This window comes from Danio rerio, chromosome 22, assembly GCF_052040795.2.
Source record: "Danio rerio strain M-AB ecotype USA chromosome 22, GRCz13ab, whole genome shotgun sequence".
NCBI classification, from domain to species: Eukaryota; Metazoa; Chordata; class Actinopteri; order Cypriniformes; family Danionidae; genus Danio; species Danio rerio.
This window is the reverse complement of record NC_141042.1, coordinates 10,744,015-10,758,688: the sequence shown is the minus strand read 5'-3', so window position 1 is coordinate 10,758,688 and position 14,674 is coordinate 10,744,015. Positions and strand designations below refer to the sequence as shown.

The window sequence follows — 14,674 nt, the reverse complement described above, 5'->3', positions numbered from 1 at the left end:
CTATTGGGCGAGATCAGTATTTACACAAGAAGTGATTAAAGTGCAGCAGCTGTTCTGGTTATACACTTACCACAAGCGGCAACATTTAAAGTCAAGGTGAAATGAACATTTAAAAACTTTGAAAAATGTACAATTATTTTAAATGTATTTATTTTATACAAATTTAATAATCAAATTTACAATAAGTTATGATATTAAAATTAACACTACCTGACAAAAGTCTTGTCGCCTATTCAGGTTTTAGAAACAACAAATAATAACTTGACCTCTAGTTGTAAATTTGGTATTACCCCACACATGCTCAATAATGTTCATATATGGTGACTGGGCTGGCCAATCCTGGAGCACCTTGGAGCGCTATCCTGCTAAAGAATTTGCCCTCTCCAGTGGTTTGTAATGTAATGTGGAGCACAAATGCCTTGATACCTCAGGCTGTTGATGTTGCTATCCACTTTGCAGATCTCTTGCATGCCAACATACTGAATGTAACCCCAAACCATGATTTTTCCTTCACCAAACTTGACTGATTTCTGTGAGAATCTTGGGTCTTTGTGGGTTCCAATACGTCTTTTGAAGTTTTTGTGATGATTGGGATGCAGTTTAACGGAAAAATCTACATTCTGCCACTTTTCCTAATGATCACCAAGAATTCAAGTTGATTCGTTGCTCTTGGATTGACAACTTTTGTCAGGCAGTGTAGTAAAAATCAATATCTTCTCATATGATAAAATATAAAAACATTACATAAACATAAATACATACACAAAAAAACATAATTATGATCAAATAAAATAATAAAAGTGTAAGAAAATAAATTTTTGGGCGGACAAACCCTTAATTTTTTAAAGATAAAAATGTAAAAAATAATAAAAATATAACACAAAAAATAAACAAATAAAAAGTATTGATTTTTAACATTTTTGTTTATTAAATATACACTCAAACATACTATAAACTATAAATATCTGAAATATGAATGATTAGAAAGAAAGCTGCCATTTCACGTTGACTTTAAATGTCTTAATGCTGATTCGCCCATACTGTTCGCAGTTACTGACCAATCACTTTCTTGGAAACAAGTGACGAGCAGCATGACTCATGAACCAATCAGCAAGATATGCATCGTCAGCATACAAGCTCAGTTATGCTTATAACTGCCAGATGCCATATATATATTTAAAAATGCATTCAATAGCATCCTAAAAAGTAAAATAAATTAATAAAAATCACATATATAATAAAATCTTTAAGAACAAAAGAAAAACAACCATCACAATCTACGAAACCAAAAGTGCTCGTTAACAAAACAAAAAACTTTGCCCTCAGAAAAGCCTTAAATGAACCAATCCTTGGTGCGTAAACAGACAGTTGCAGATTGTGAGCTTTTAAAGTTGCATTAACCCTTCTCAGCAGGCTGGGTCGACCTCATTTGCATCTCATCTGCATGCGTAAATATTAACGAGAGTTTTGCTGTGGGGAATAATAGAGAGCTCTGCTGAGAGAAGGTGAGCTGCAACTTTACGGTGGAAAGAGATTATTATTGTTGAATTACTTTACCCCACACACGTTCAAAATGGCGCATGCTCTAGTTTTGAAGACAGCATATAAAGAGAGAGAGAGAGAGAGAGAGAGAGAGAGGCACACACAAGTTACTGATCATATCTGAATGAGTCCACACATCGGATGATTATCAGTCCCTCTAGGATTTTGTGAGAAAGAAAAAAAAATCTGATTTTTGTGACTAAAATTACTGATTTTGTTGCGAGTTTTGCTGCAAATCTTGAGGTGTTTCTTTTATGGTACACACAAATTTATACTCCTTCATTGTTATTGATTTTTTTGACCTCGACAACCATTGATGCTGTAATTAATATGAAAGAAACACAGAGAGAAACTAGGCCTAAAGCCTGCTTTGTTACATCTGAAAAAGGAACCGATTGTTTAAAAACAAATGCCAAGTCGTCCATGTTTTTTAATGGCTATTTGAACTCATTGATGGAGAGATGCAGAACATGCACATTTTTACAATTTAGGCCATTTTAACAAAGCTGTGTTTAAAGAATTTTAATTACTTGAATTGAATTCAATATTGGTAATATTCAAATGCGGTTCTGAACTATTGATCAAATGTGTGTGTATGATAGACAGAGAGTTACGTTTATGACACCAAATGCATTATTACAATATATAGATGTTCAGCGACTGATGTTGCTTTAACGCCACATGACGCGGATCACACACCGGGCTATACGCCTGTGTTGTATTCGATCTAAAATTGCAGCTTCGTCTTTAGCCTTTTGAATGTTTGTTTACGTTTTAGTTGTTAAATTAGCATTCACTACTACTACTTCTACTAGAACTACAACAACAACAACAACAACTACTACTACAACAACTACAACAGGGGTGGCCAACCCTGTTCCTGGAGAGCCACCTTCTTGCAGATTTCAGTTGCAACCCATATCAAACACACCTGAACCAATTAATTAGGAAATGAATACCACTGGATATTTACAGGCAGGTGTGTTTGTTATGGGTTGCAACTGAAATCTGCAGGAAGGTGGCTCTCCAGGAACAGGGTTGGCCACCCCTGAACTACAACAGCTACTACAACAACAACAACAACAACAACAACTACTACTACAACAACTACAAGTACTGCTACAAGTACTACTACTACAACAACAACTGCTACTACTACTACAATTACTGCTACTAAAACTACTACTACTACTTCTACTACTACTACAACTACAACAACTACTACTATTACTATTACTACAACAACTATAAGTACTGCTACAAGTACTACTACAATTACTACAACTACTGCTACTACTACTACTACAATTACTACAACTACTGCTACTAAAACTACTACTTCTACTACTACTACAACTGCTACTACTACAAATACAACAACTACTACTACTACTACTACTACAACTATTACTACTACAACTGCTACTACAACAACAACAACAACAACTACTACTACTACTACTACAACTATTACTGCTATGACTGCTACTACTACAACTACTACTACAACAACTGCTACTGATACTACTACTACAAAAACTGTTACTCCTACTCCTACAGTTTCTACTACAACAACTACTACTACTACAACTGCTATTACTACTACTACTACTACTACAGCAACTACTACAACTACTATTGCTACAACAACAACAAAAACAACAACAAGACGAGGATCACACATCAGACAAGAATTATGTATTGACAACTTGAGCACATTTCATTTGCAAATATGAACATTTTTTGAATGTAATACTAGTGCAGATGGCGCTCTGTAGGAATTTGAACAGTGTCCTGACTGCCCAAAACATGCGACAATTAAAAAAAATGTTTGATCTCGAAACATTTTCTTGATTTTACGTTTTTTTGCGGTATCACCAAATCCTAGAGGGTCTGGATTATGATCTGGTAAGATGAATAGAGACAGCAACCGATTGATTGATAATGGAAATGAGAGATTATGTCTATGATTGATGTCTGTTTGATTGAAATAAACAATGAGAAACGTTAATGCGCCATAGAGAGTTACAATCGAAGACATTTTACCACACCATGCGACAAATATAGAAGGAAACAGAACATGTATGCTTTGAGAACTGACTGTTTGAGAGGAGATACTGAATGTGGAGGAGGAATGTTTGGATTAAAGATGCACAAATCAGGAAAAACAAACTCTTGTGATGTAGCTGAGATAGTGAAGGGTGGTAAACTGAGCTTAAAACGGGACGTACCTGATCCGGGTAGAGGAGTAGGAGAGGACGGGCAGGTTGGAGGTGAACTCGCTCCAGAACCTGCTAGAAAAAGAAAAATACATGCTTTACTGTGTTACTTCACTATAATGTTACTGTATTTAGATATTTAACTCCTTAACAGGCATTTTAACTGTTCGGGTGACAGATCAGTTAAAATAAGACAGAATGACCGCTATAACCAGTCTAGTAATTATAGATTTCTGTTAGTTCTAGTTGAATGTTTGTGCTTATTTGTGTTGTCTTTTTTCGCTATAACGCAGTTCACTTTTTGAGGCCTCGCAGTTTTGCTAATACTTTTCGTGCAATTTAACATGCTTTTTTTTACAGCGCATTCATTGTGTTCTGCGTCCTGACTGGCTGTAGAGCATTGTCAGTCAATCTCCTCCAGGCTCCTGTACAGTACAGAATGAGTTCAGCTTGCCAAATTCACAGAAATCTTTGATCGCTAGCAGTGTGCCTCTGAAGTGCTGTACTGCATGTTTGCACGTTTTCTCCCCACAATGACGACAAAATGTTCTGAACCGTAAAGGCATCTGCGGTAGCACCCAAAAGACAGAGAAAGATGCTAACCATCGCACAAAAAGTTGAACTTCTGGACATGCTAAAGCAAGGTAGAAGTAGGTAGGGACCATTATGGAGTAAATATATGAGGATCAAATGGTTTTGATGTTTGGTTTCATTCTATAATACTGGATTTATTTTTCTACGAAGGTTTAATCTTTGAGAGTGTTTAAACAAGAGAGAAAAGTGTAAAAATGCCTGTCTGAGAAAAGTGCATAAAGTCTGCAGTGAGGGGTTTTACAGCCTTAAAACATTTAAAATAATTGTGAAAAAAAGTGGACTACTTTAAGTATTTCACCTATTGAGGGTTATTTTTAGAATGTAACTCCCGCGAATAACGAGGAACCACTGTATATGTAAATGTGGGCCTAGGGTTTAAGATAAATTCCCCCATTGGGGACAATAAAGTGTATTAAGTTAATTAAGTTCAATTCAATTCACTTTATTTGTATAGCGCTTTTACAATGTAGATTGTGTCAAAGCAGCTTCACATAAAAGATCAGAGCAAATTGAAAGTGCGGTCCAGTATTCAGTGATTCAAGTTCAGTTTAGCTCAGTTTAGCGTGATCTACTAATCACTACCGTGGGCCCAAACACTGAACAGCAAATCCATCGATGCGCAGCTCTACCAATCCCAAACCACGCAAGCTAGTGGCGACAGCGGAGAGGGGAAAAAAACTTCACCAACAATTAAGTTACTTTTGCTTTTTTTTAATACACATAATCACTAATAACGGGGACCTACCAGAGTTATTGTTATATTTGACAGAGAGATCCTCCTCAATTTCATAAGTTGACTGTCTTGATTTCTAAAAGAAAAAAACTCACGTTTAGAGGAAATATAATGTGATCATTCGGTTATTATTGTTATGCAAGTGTAAATGTGGTGAAGTACCTTTCTGGCCAAGATCTTCCTCTTCCTCTTTTCTTCCTCTGAGCCATGGTGTGACTGCGCTCGGGTCAGTCGCTTATACTGGTGGATCTGAAAAAAAAAAAAGTAAATAAATAAAAGAGGATTCAGTCACAGAAAAAAACTTGAACAATTAAAAAAAATTATTTAAAAATGAAAAGAATTTTGAAGAAAAAAGGATTTTCCTATAGTCCGAGTTGATGAAAAGTTTGACTGCTTCAGCCACAGTGTTCTTAACCACGCCTCTTTTACCGTTATTTTGCTAAAAGGGAATGATTCGCAAAACTAAAGCCCCGCCCCCTACTCAATATTCTCTTTTAGCTGGAAGTACATCAACATACTGTGGGCAACGCAGTGGCGCAGTAGGTAGTGCTGTCGCCTCACAGCAAGAAGGTCGCTGGTTCGATCCTCGGCTCAGTTGGCTTTCCTGTATGGAGTTTGCATGTTCTCCTTGCGCTTGTGTGGGTTTCCCCACAGTCCAAAGACATGCGGTACGGGTAAATAGGGTGGGCTAAATTGTCCGTAGTGTATGAGTGTGTGTGTGTGTGTATGAATGTGTGTGTTTGGATGTTTCCACACACACACGAAGGGCATCCGCTGTGTAAAAACGTGCTGGATAAGTTGGAGGTTCATTTGGCTGTGGCGACCCCGGATTAATAAAAAAGTGGTTTACACAGATTTTAATGCTTTACTGAAGGAAAAAAATGTCACCAACATCTTGAATGACCTCAGTGTGAGTAAATAAACCAAATTTTCTAGTTTGAATGAATGTTCTTGATTGAAATGACAACATCAAGTGTGGCAATGTTTGTAATGCAAACGTTTGTGGCAAAAAAAAAAAAAAAAAAAGAAGTCACTGACCGTCCTCTGCTCCTCCACCAGACGCTTCTCCAAACCCTCTTTGGAGGATTTCAGAGCCTCCTTTAATTTAGAGCTGATCTACAATTTGTAAAGAAGTGGAAATTAATCACTTGTAAAAATACAAACTGGTTTATTATTTGTTTGTATTTTACTTTAGGTCTGTTTTTTACCTTAAACTGGGGCTTTTCAGAGTTGAACAGCAGCACGTCATTGAATAACCTGACAGGACAAGAGTTTTAAACATTCACAATTACTGTAGTAAAGACTCCAGCACATGCTCTGTGTTCACAAAAATCTGATTCTATTTAAAAACATTCTCTGTTGTACTCGTGACTACAGTTGAAGATCAAATTATTTGCCCTCCTGTGAAAGTTTAAGTGCTGTTTAACGTAGAGAATCTCTATTCAATCATTTCTTTTTTCCCTGCAATAATACCAGTACATAATATTTTACTAGTTCTTTTGTAAGATACAAGTATTCAGATTAAAGTGTAATTTAAAGGCTTAACTGGGTGAATTAGGCCAACTAAGCAGGTCATTGGACAATGGTAGTTTGTTAAGTAGCCAACTGAGAAACAAAAAATCTGTTTAGCTAATAATTTTGACCACAATATTAGCAGTTTTTACAATTTTTAATATAGATTTTTTTTTCAGCCAAGCTAAAAAAAAACACTTTCTCCAGAAGAAAATGTATTAGGAAATATTATAAAAATGTTCTTGCTCTGTTAAACAGTTTCAGCTTAGAAGGTTGAGGGCTAAAAAGTACAGTAGTCCTTAACTGTATTTCTTTTTTATTTCCTCAATTTCCTCATTTTAGGCAATCAACAAATTAACTAAATAAGTTAAACCAATCATTTTCTTCATAAAATATGTTACAAATGTAATCTATTTAAAAAAAAAAACAATAACTTATTAAATTGTATTTTGTATGATGAAAATTACCTATATTTTCTATTCTGTACCGCTGCAATCTGTCTCATGACTATTATGCCAGTGAAAATAAAAATGCCACAAAAATGGCAATAATAATAAAAAAAATAAAACGAAAATTAAAAATATAATAATAATAAAACTACAGAAAATAAGAAGATTTATTCATGAGTTCAAAAACTAACCACTGTTTTTTCAAAACTCAATGTAAAAACTGAAACTCTGTAAAAAGTTTTAATCATGTTTTAATTGTACTCTTCAACAACAACAAAACATTATCTGAAAATGATAAACTTCTTATATGTACACACACACACACATTTATATATATATATATATATATATATATATATATATATATATATATATATATATATATATATATATAAATTAACTTAACTTAATTAAGAAAATTGTTTTTTGACACACAAATCCATAGGCGTGAGTATTATAATAAGGCCTACCCCAACCCTACCCCTAAACCCAACTCTCAAAAAGTTTAGATGTCAAAAGACACAGTTGACTATTATCTTTTTTAATTACAGGCACATGATTTATGTCCTTGCAAACCACCTTAATAGAATAAAACTATGCATTCAATGACATTTTACAACTTGGTCCCTGTAAACCACATAAACCTGTTCACACACACACACACACACACAGAGGACTGAATGCAGTAACTCACGGTGTTTGCAGCAGTTGGGAAACGGTTGGCATTCCTGTTTTGCAAGCTTCAGTGGACAGAATGGACTGAAGAACAGAGACTGTGAAAAAACAGGAAAACAAAACGGTTACGTATTACATAAAACCGCTAACTTTGAACAAAATGACCAGTATGTGTTCAGGATATTACTTCAGCAGAGAGTCAAACTACAGCAGAAACCTCGGAAACAACAGCTGCACTTTTAAACGGCAACAAATGAAACCATATAATTTAAACAGCTGCTTAAGTCTTATTTTTTTAATAATTATGTTTTAACCTTTAATGGATATGACAATGGCGAGGATTGACAGGAAATTGTGGGGAGCAGAGAGAAAGGAGGCATGAATCAGCAAAGAACCTCGAGCTGGGAATTGAACTCGGGTCACTGTGACCACTTCGGTGCTCTATGTTGCTATACACACTTAACCACTAGGTGACAGTTGTCTTACTGATTTTGACTTGTATAATATACTTCATTCTAGGACTGCAAAACATATCGCAAAATTATAGTTATCGCTATAAGAGGAATGATAAAAGTACACAATATACATATCGCAGACACACGTGATAAACTACACTGATTTCATGCATTGGTCGTTTCTCTAAATTTGACCAATCTGATGGGGCCATACTATCTTTATCCTCGCTTCCCCAGTAGTTGCTGTTCTGCTATTGGCAGGAGTGGCCCAAGACTAAACCCAGAGAAAAAATAAACACTAATGGCGGGAAAATGACAACAGCCAATCAGAGTCAGATAATATGCCGAGGTTTTCACTCAGTGTTTCCAAGACTAAGGGTAATTTCACACTAAGACTTTTGTTTCGGAACCTGTTTAGTTTGCCCAGTTAGCGCAGTTCGTTTGGCATGTAAATCCAGCAATCACGCTCAGATCCACACCAAAACAATTGCTCTGAGATCGCTTGAATAAGGTGGTCTCGGCTCGATTGTAACGAACTCTGCAGCGGATCGATTGTAGTGAGAAAGCGATACGATCCGACCCTGGTTATATCACAGTGTATTATGGATATGTAATAGGCATAGAGCTATATGAATATAGAATCATGAGTAGGGCGGGAGGTCATTCCGGACATCCTAAGTCTCCCGGAAGTTTCGTGAGTCTCCCGCAAATGCACAGAGACTCAAGGATGCCCACAAATAATAATAAAGAGTCTCCCTCCCGGTCCTCAAATACATTGCGCACCCTTCTCACCCCTCCCCACCGCATCCGTCCTTACTCTTCAGACACGTCGAGCACACCCTGTGAAACACCACCAAACCGCTACCATCCCCCTGACAGCTGAACGGGACTCTGCAAAATAAACCGTGAAACTCTGACCAATGTGAGGAGAGTTTACTCACATATGACTTGTTTTAGCCCTTTGGTCCGTTTAGAAACTTTGCCTTGTGAAAGCGAATCGCAAGAACAAGAACAAAGAGCAACAATGTAACAATTTTAATCCCTGTTTCAGGACAAATTAATCGATTCACAGGTGTGAAAGCACCCTAAATGTTTGCACCGACACAGTTTATTAGTCTATAATTAATTCGATCTGAAAAAATATTTTACCTGTTTATTTTAATACCATTAATTAAATACACGATTTAAAAACATAGCTAATAAAAGTAGCAAGTATGAATAGCAAATGTTACATCGTAGGAACTATCGATATCGCAGTACTCAACAACAATGCCGCATATTGTTCTAGTATCGAGCAACCCTACTACACACATGTCTTTTACATTCAGTCAGTGCTAATAAATGCCTGTAAACTCTAATACAAGCTCATATCTGACATATTTTGGCTAATTTGATTCTGCTTCCAGCTTAACCTCGTTTATCACTCTCTTTAAATACACCGTCTTTGCTAAATCACATTATTGTCCAGTGTTGTTGTTATGTTGTACGTTGTGATCTGGTTAGTCGTAATTGAGGAGTAATATAAGAGGAAGGGACTGACCGACGGATGAGAATGGAGCTGGAGGACACTGATCTACAGGAACAGCATCAGGCGGACGGCCATACGTCATTTCATACAGCAAGTGTCCAAACGAGTAAACGTCTATACTTTCTGTGGTCTGATGACAGAAAAAACAACAACATCACACATTTGAGACAGCGATACTGGAATTATTTACATCCTATAAACAACACATTTGAGTCTGTTTTAGATTTCATTTAACAAAAATAAAAGAAGAGTTTTGTGGAATTGAACTTGGCAAGTGATTTAAAACGCATCAGAATGTGTTCAATATATCGTTAAATAGGTGTATGTTACACTTTTGTGCTAGTGTGTATACTATGGAACACCTTTTGGTGTCAGATAATTAAACAGAAAGTATTTTTCTGAAGTTATATTAGCAAACATTTCAGGACTGAATTGTTAATAAAATATATTGTTGTGCTGATTCGTAAATCACTGGATATATAATGTTGAATATTTACATCTTATATAAATAATATATATTTATTTTGCTTGGAGTAATATTTATATTTTTTAAGATGAATTAATAAACTAATAACAAATATATATGTATATATTATTATATATATAATAATAATAATAATAATAATTATATATATATATATATATATATATATATATAATAAAAAAATTTAAAATTATGCTAAACATGTTAGGTAATAATAAACAATTAAATAATAATGATATGATAAATGTAATAACAAAAAAATGGCATCAAAATACACCAATTTTTTTACAATATTTTTATGATATTATACTATTAATTGCTGCATAAAATTCTATATAATATAATAAGAAAAGTAAGTATTTTCTAATGATTTTAAAAAAAAATAATTCACTTTTTATTACTTTTAAATTTTTTTTTACTTTTTTTTATTGTAAAAAAAAACAACAACAAAAAAAGTGCTTGAAATTTAGCATGAAAATACACTTTTTAACATTTTAACTCTTCCCCCCTCCCTCCACCAAAGCATCCAGATTCAGTTTAACAGGTACATGTATTGTTATGCATGGGCTAATGCAAAGAAAAACATATACTGTATTCCGCATATAAAAACACACATATCCATATATCAATCAATTAACTAATAGCGTAAGAAGTATTTGCTCGTGTCATTGTATGGTTTTGTTCCAAAAATTGTATAAACAGATCCCAAATTTTATGGAACTCCTTTAATTTGCCCTTTATACTGTAGGTCAGGGGTGTCAAACTCAATTCCTGAAGGGCCACAGCCCTGCATAGTTTAGTTCCAACCCTGCTCCAACACACTTACCTGTAGGTTTCAAACAAGCCTGAAGGACTCAATTAGTTTGATCAGGTGTGTTTAATTAGGGTTGGAACTAAACTGTGCAGAGCTGCGGCCCTTTTGGAACTGAGTTTGACACCTGTGCTGTAGGTTATTCTTTCTAGTGTAATGTAATGTGTCAATTCTTTTAGCCAGTGATCAATCGATGGACTTTCTGTGTTCTTCCACTAGAGTGCTATCAAACGCCTTGCAATAACAAGACACATTTCAATCATTTTAGTTTTATAATCTGGTAAAGACAAACAGGAAATAAACCCAAAGCAGATATTTCAGGTGTAACTGGAATTGGTTTTAAAATAATTGACAAGATTAATGTTATTACATTTTGCCAGAAAATCTTAATCACCTCACATTCCTAGATACAATGAAAGAATGTTCCTTTATGTTTTTGCCATTTGAAACATATATCAGGGATGTTTGGGTTAAATTTGTTTAGTTTTTCAGGTGTGATATAGGTGCGCATTGCCCAGTTATATTGGATCATTTTAAATCTAGTATTAATTGACAAGTTCTGGGCTTTAACACATATTTGGCTCAATTCTTTTTGTATTTTCTTAATACAAATATTTTTAAAAATACAATTGACATATTTATAATAAATAATATTTAATTTCATAGTTTGTTTAACTTTATTTTTGTAAATTCAACATAAAGACGTCTTACATTAATTTTCCTGAACTGCGTCACATAAGGCCTGTAGTATGACGGCAGTCCCAGTAATGAGTTCTCTACATCCAGCAGTTTACACGTGTTTTCTTCGATCAGGACATTGGACGCGTGAAGATGCCCATATGGAAAACCTTTGTCGTGGAGAAATTTTAATGCCTGGAATAAAACAAAAGACAGATTTATGGATGTAATAAAATATATATGAGTCTGAGATAAAACAATAATAAGGACATCTGAAAATACACTACCATTCAAAACATTTTGTAGACACAGAGGCTGCCATTACATAATTAAAACAGTAAAATGTATAATATTTTGATATTTTATCACAATGAGCCATAATTGTATTTTTCTATGTGAACATACTTTAACATATGATTTACTTCTGTGATTTAATGCTGAATTTTCAGCATCAACATGATCCTCCAGAAATCAGTACAATATCCTGATTTAATGTTTAATAAATCGATTATTATCAAAATTGAATACTGTAGTGATGCATAATATTTTTAACTCTATAAATGTGTGTGTGTAATGAACATATACAGTATATGTGGAATGATATGCATGTATGTATATGTACAGTATATAGATATTTTGTTTGGTTTCTTTTCACTGGTCATCTGTTCATAAAAATCAATTCAAATAAACTTTAACAAACTGAAAAATAACCCTTTATTGAATGGTAATAGATAAAGGATATATCAATCGATGTAAAAAGCAGGACAAATATAATTATTCATGCAAATAAATAGGAAGGAAGAAAGTAGACGAATGACGATTCAATATGCAAATACTAAGATATCATGACTATCTGTTACAAGCTAACTGTGAATATCTATTTATGAAGGTGAGATAATTGGAGGTTTAAAGTAAATCTACTATTACAATATATAATACTTATGTCTAATAGTAATAAACCACTTCTAAGGCTTTTTTACACCTAAAAAAAAAAAAAAAAGTATATCAGGGTAGTTTGATATACAATCAAAGGTTTTGAGGTTTTTGTCTACAAATAAGCGATCAAATCAAGACAGAATCTTTATAAGTGGGTCACGTTGACTGATTTTATAAACTGGTTATTTATACAGACCTCCAGAATCTGTCTCCCAAATGTGCGGATCTGCTGCAGCTCCAAACCCTGGATCTTCTTGGGATTGCAGTACTTCCTCAGAAAGGGCTCTTTGGGCTTCACCTGAAGGAGTGACACAATTCAAGTACATTAAAGAAATCAAGAACGGAGACTAACAGAAAATCACTGTACTATAAATACATTTCAGAGCTCAAACCTTCAGAACTAAACTAAGCTAAACTCCACCTTAACCGAAGATCAACGCCTAAAGACTGATTTATACTTCTGCGTCAAGTGACCGGCGTAACCCACGGCACATGCAACGCGCGTGACTGTGCATTTATACTTCTGCGCGCTCTCTCTGTTGGTCTGCATTAACACTTCCGAAACGCTAGATGGCAGTAAGGTGTAAATGTTCCTCTGTGTCGAGTTTCTTCGCTGCTTTTTTGCTTTTCCTGAACACTTCCGGGATGTACAAGTGGCTCAAACTCGCTCATTTTGAGGCAGGAACCGGCGTACGTGCAACAACTTTAACTATGAGGTAAACACAAAACAAAACTTTCCATCCGGAGCTCCTTCACGGTACTCCACACTTGTAAACAATCGCTCCATCAGGCTCGCACCATTCACGCGGCTCTCTGTCCCGCCCAGACTCGTCAGCGCTACCAAGCCGACCAATCACAGAGCTTGCACTACGCGTCGTTGCGACGTTTAGTTACATTTTTTGAGAGGTGCACGTCAGCGACGCAGACGGCCACGGCGAAGGGCTATGCGTCAGCGCCGTAGCATACGCCGGCGTTTGACGCAGAAGTATAAATCAGCCTTAACTCTACATTAGCTATGCTTCCATCTAAAGATGTGAATTATATTTATGCACAAAACTAGATGTTCGCTTAAACTAGTGATGTGACGTTGTGTACTGAGACTTCGAAGCAAGTATCAAAAAATGATACATCCCACAGTGAAGCAGTGTATCAGAGCTTGATTCGTTTAGCCGTAATCACGAGATAAGTGTCGTCCGAAGCTTTATTTTCACCCATACCCACGTAACTGCTTCGAATTTTTATTCAAAGGTTTAAACACTGTCGTGGGTTAGTAAAGTGTATAGCGAGAGATCAGACGTCGATTACATACATTTCTGCTGTTTTAAAGCACAGCACAAGTCCCACGCACCAGTAATCCAACTAAAACACAATAGTAATTTATAGTAAAAAGCTTTTGAACCATACTAAAGTGTATTAGTGTATTATTTACAACAAAATTTATAGAAGGCCAATGAATATTGTAGTGTAGTGCCACATTTTATAGCTTAAAATTAACTTAAACATTACAAAATAACTATTTGATTTCATTATTAAATATGTCATATTAAAATGATATTAGTACTGGCATTTCCTGTTTACTGTGATTGAACAGACAAATTTGGACTGTGCAAAAACAGCCTTACTGTTAAATTACAGACATAACTCTCGCTTAAATTTCCAACCGCTGCGCGTCAACTAGGACGACGTTCTCAGTTGTATAAAGCAAACAGTCACGCAAATGTAAACGTAACGATGATTAGAGTTATAATAACCAGCTCGCACCTGCCTCTCATCTGCGACTCGTACTGTATCAGAGTACAAAACTGTTAGCTCTCTTTGTGTGAACACTTTAAAATATCCGCATAGTTGTCCAAATTAACGTCTTGCGAGCGTTTTATAACTGTCGCTTGTCTGAAAACAACAATATTGTCCAGCTACAAACCAAACCACCTTCAGATCAATGGGTTTCGACAGATTTAGAGTGTTTTTACAGTATTTTACATTTAGGGTTAGGTTGTTTATTTTAATGGAAATAGATCATATATCATAGATCCTGTCAGGTTCCTTTACTGAAGAAAA

At 35.2% G+C, this 14,674-nt stretch overlaps 1 protein-coding gene across 15 annotated transcripts in view; it reads right to left on the bottom strand.

Moving 5' to 3' along the window:
• Nucleotides 1-14,674, bottom strand: part of pxk (PX domain containing serine/threonine kinase) — a 33,109-nt gene that overhangs the window by 3,180 nt on the left and 15,255 nt on the right. For 2 of the 15 annotated variants that reach the window (XR_015521223.1, XR_015521219.1), the window contains exons 9-18: nt 12,813-12,914; nt 11,714-11,875; nt 9,720-9,837; nt 7,744-7,822; nt 6,297-6,345; nt 6,127-6,204; nt 5,251-5,337; nt 5,101-5,164; nt 1,886-3,836; nt 1,558-1,819 (exon numbers count right to left, since the gene is read on the bottom strand). Coding sequence is in view for 8 of the 15 variants with exons in the window: in XM_087302889.1 (XP_087159015.1) it covers nt 1,569-1,585; nt 3,774-3,836; nt 5,101-5,164; nt 5,251-5,337; nt 6,127-6,204; nt 6,297-6,345; nt 7,744-7,822; nt 9,720-9,837; nt 11,714-11,875; nt 12,813-12,914 (819 nt within the window). In the remaining 7 variants the exon portion in view is untranslated. 15 annotated transcript variants of the gene reach the window in all.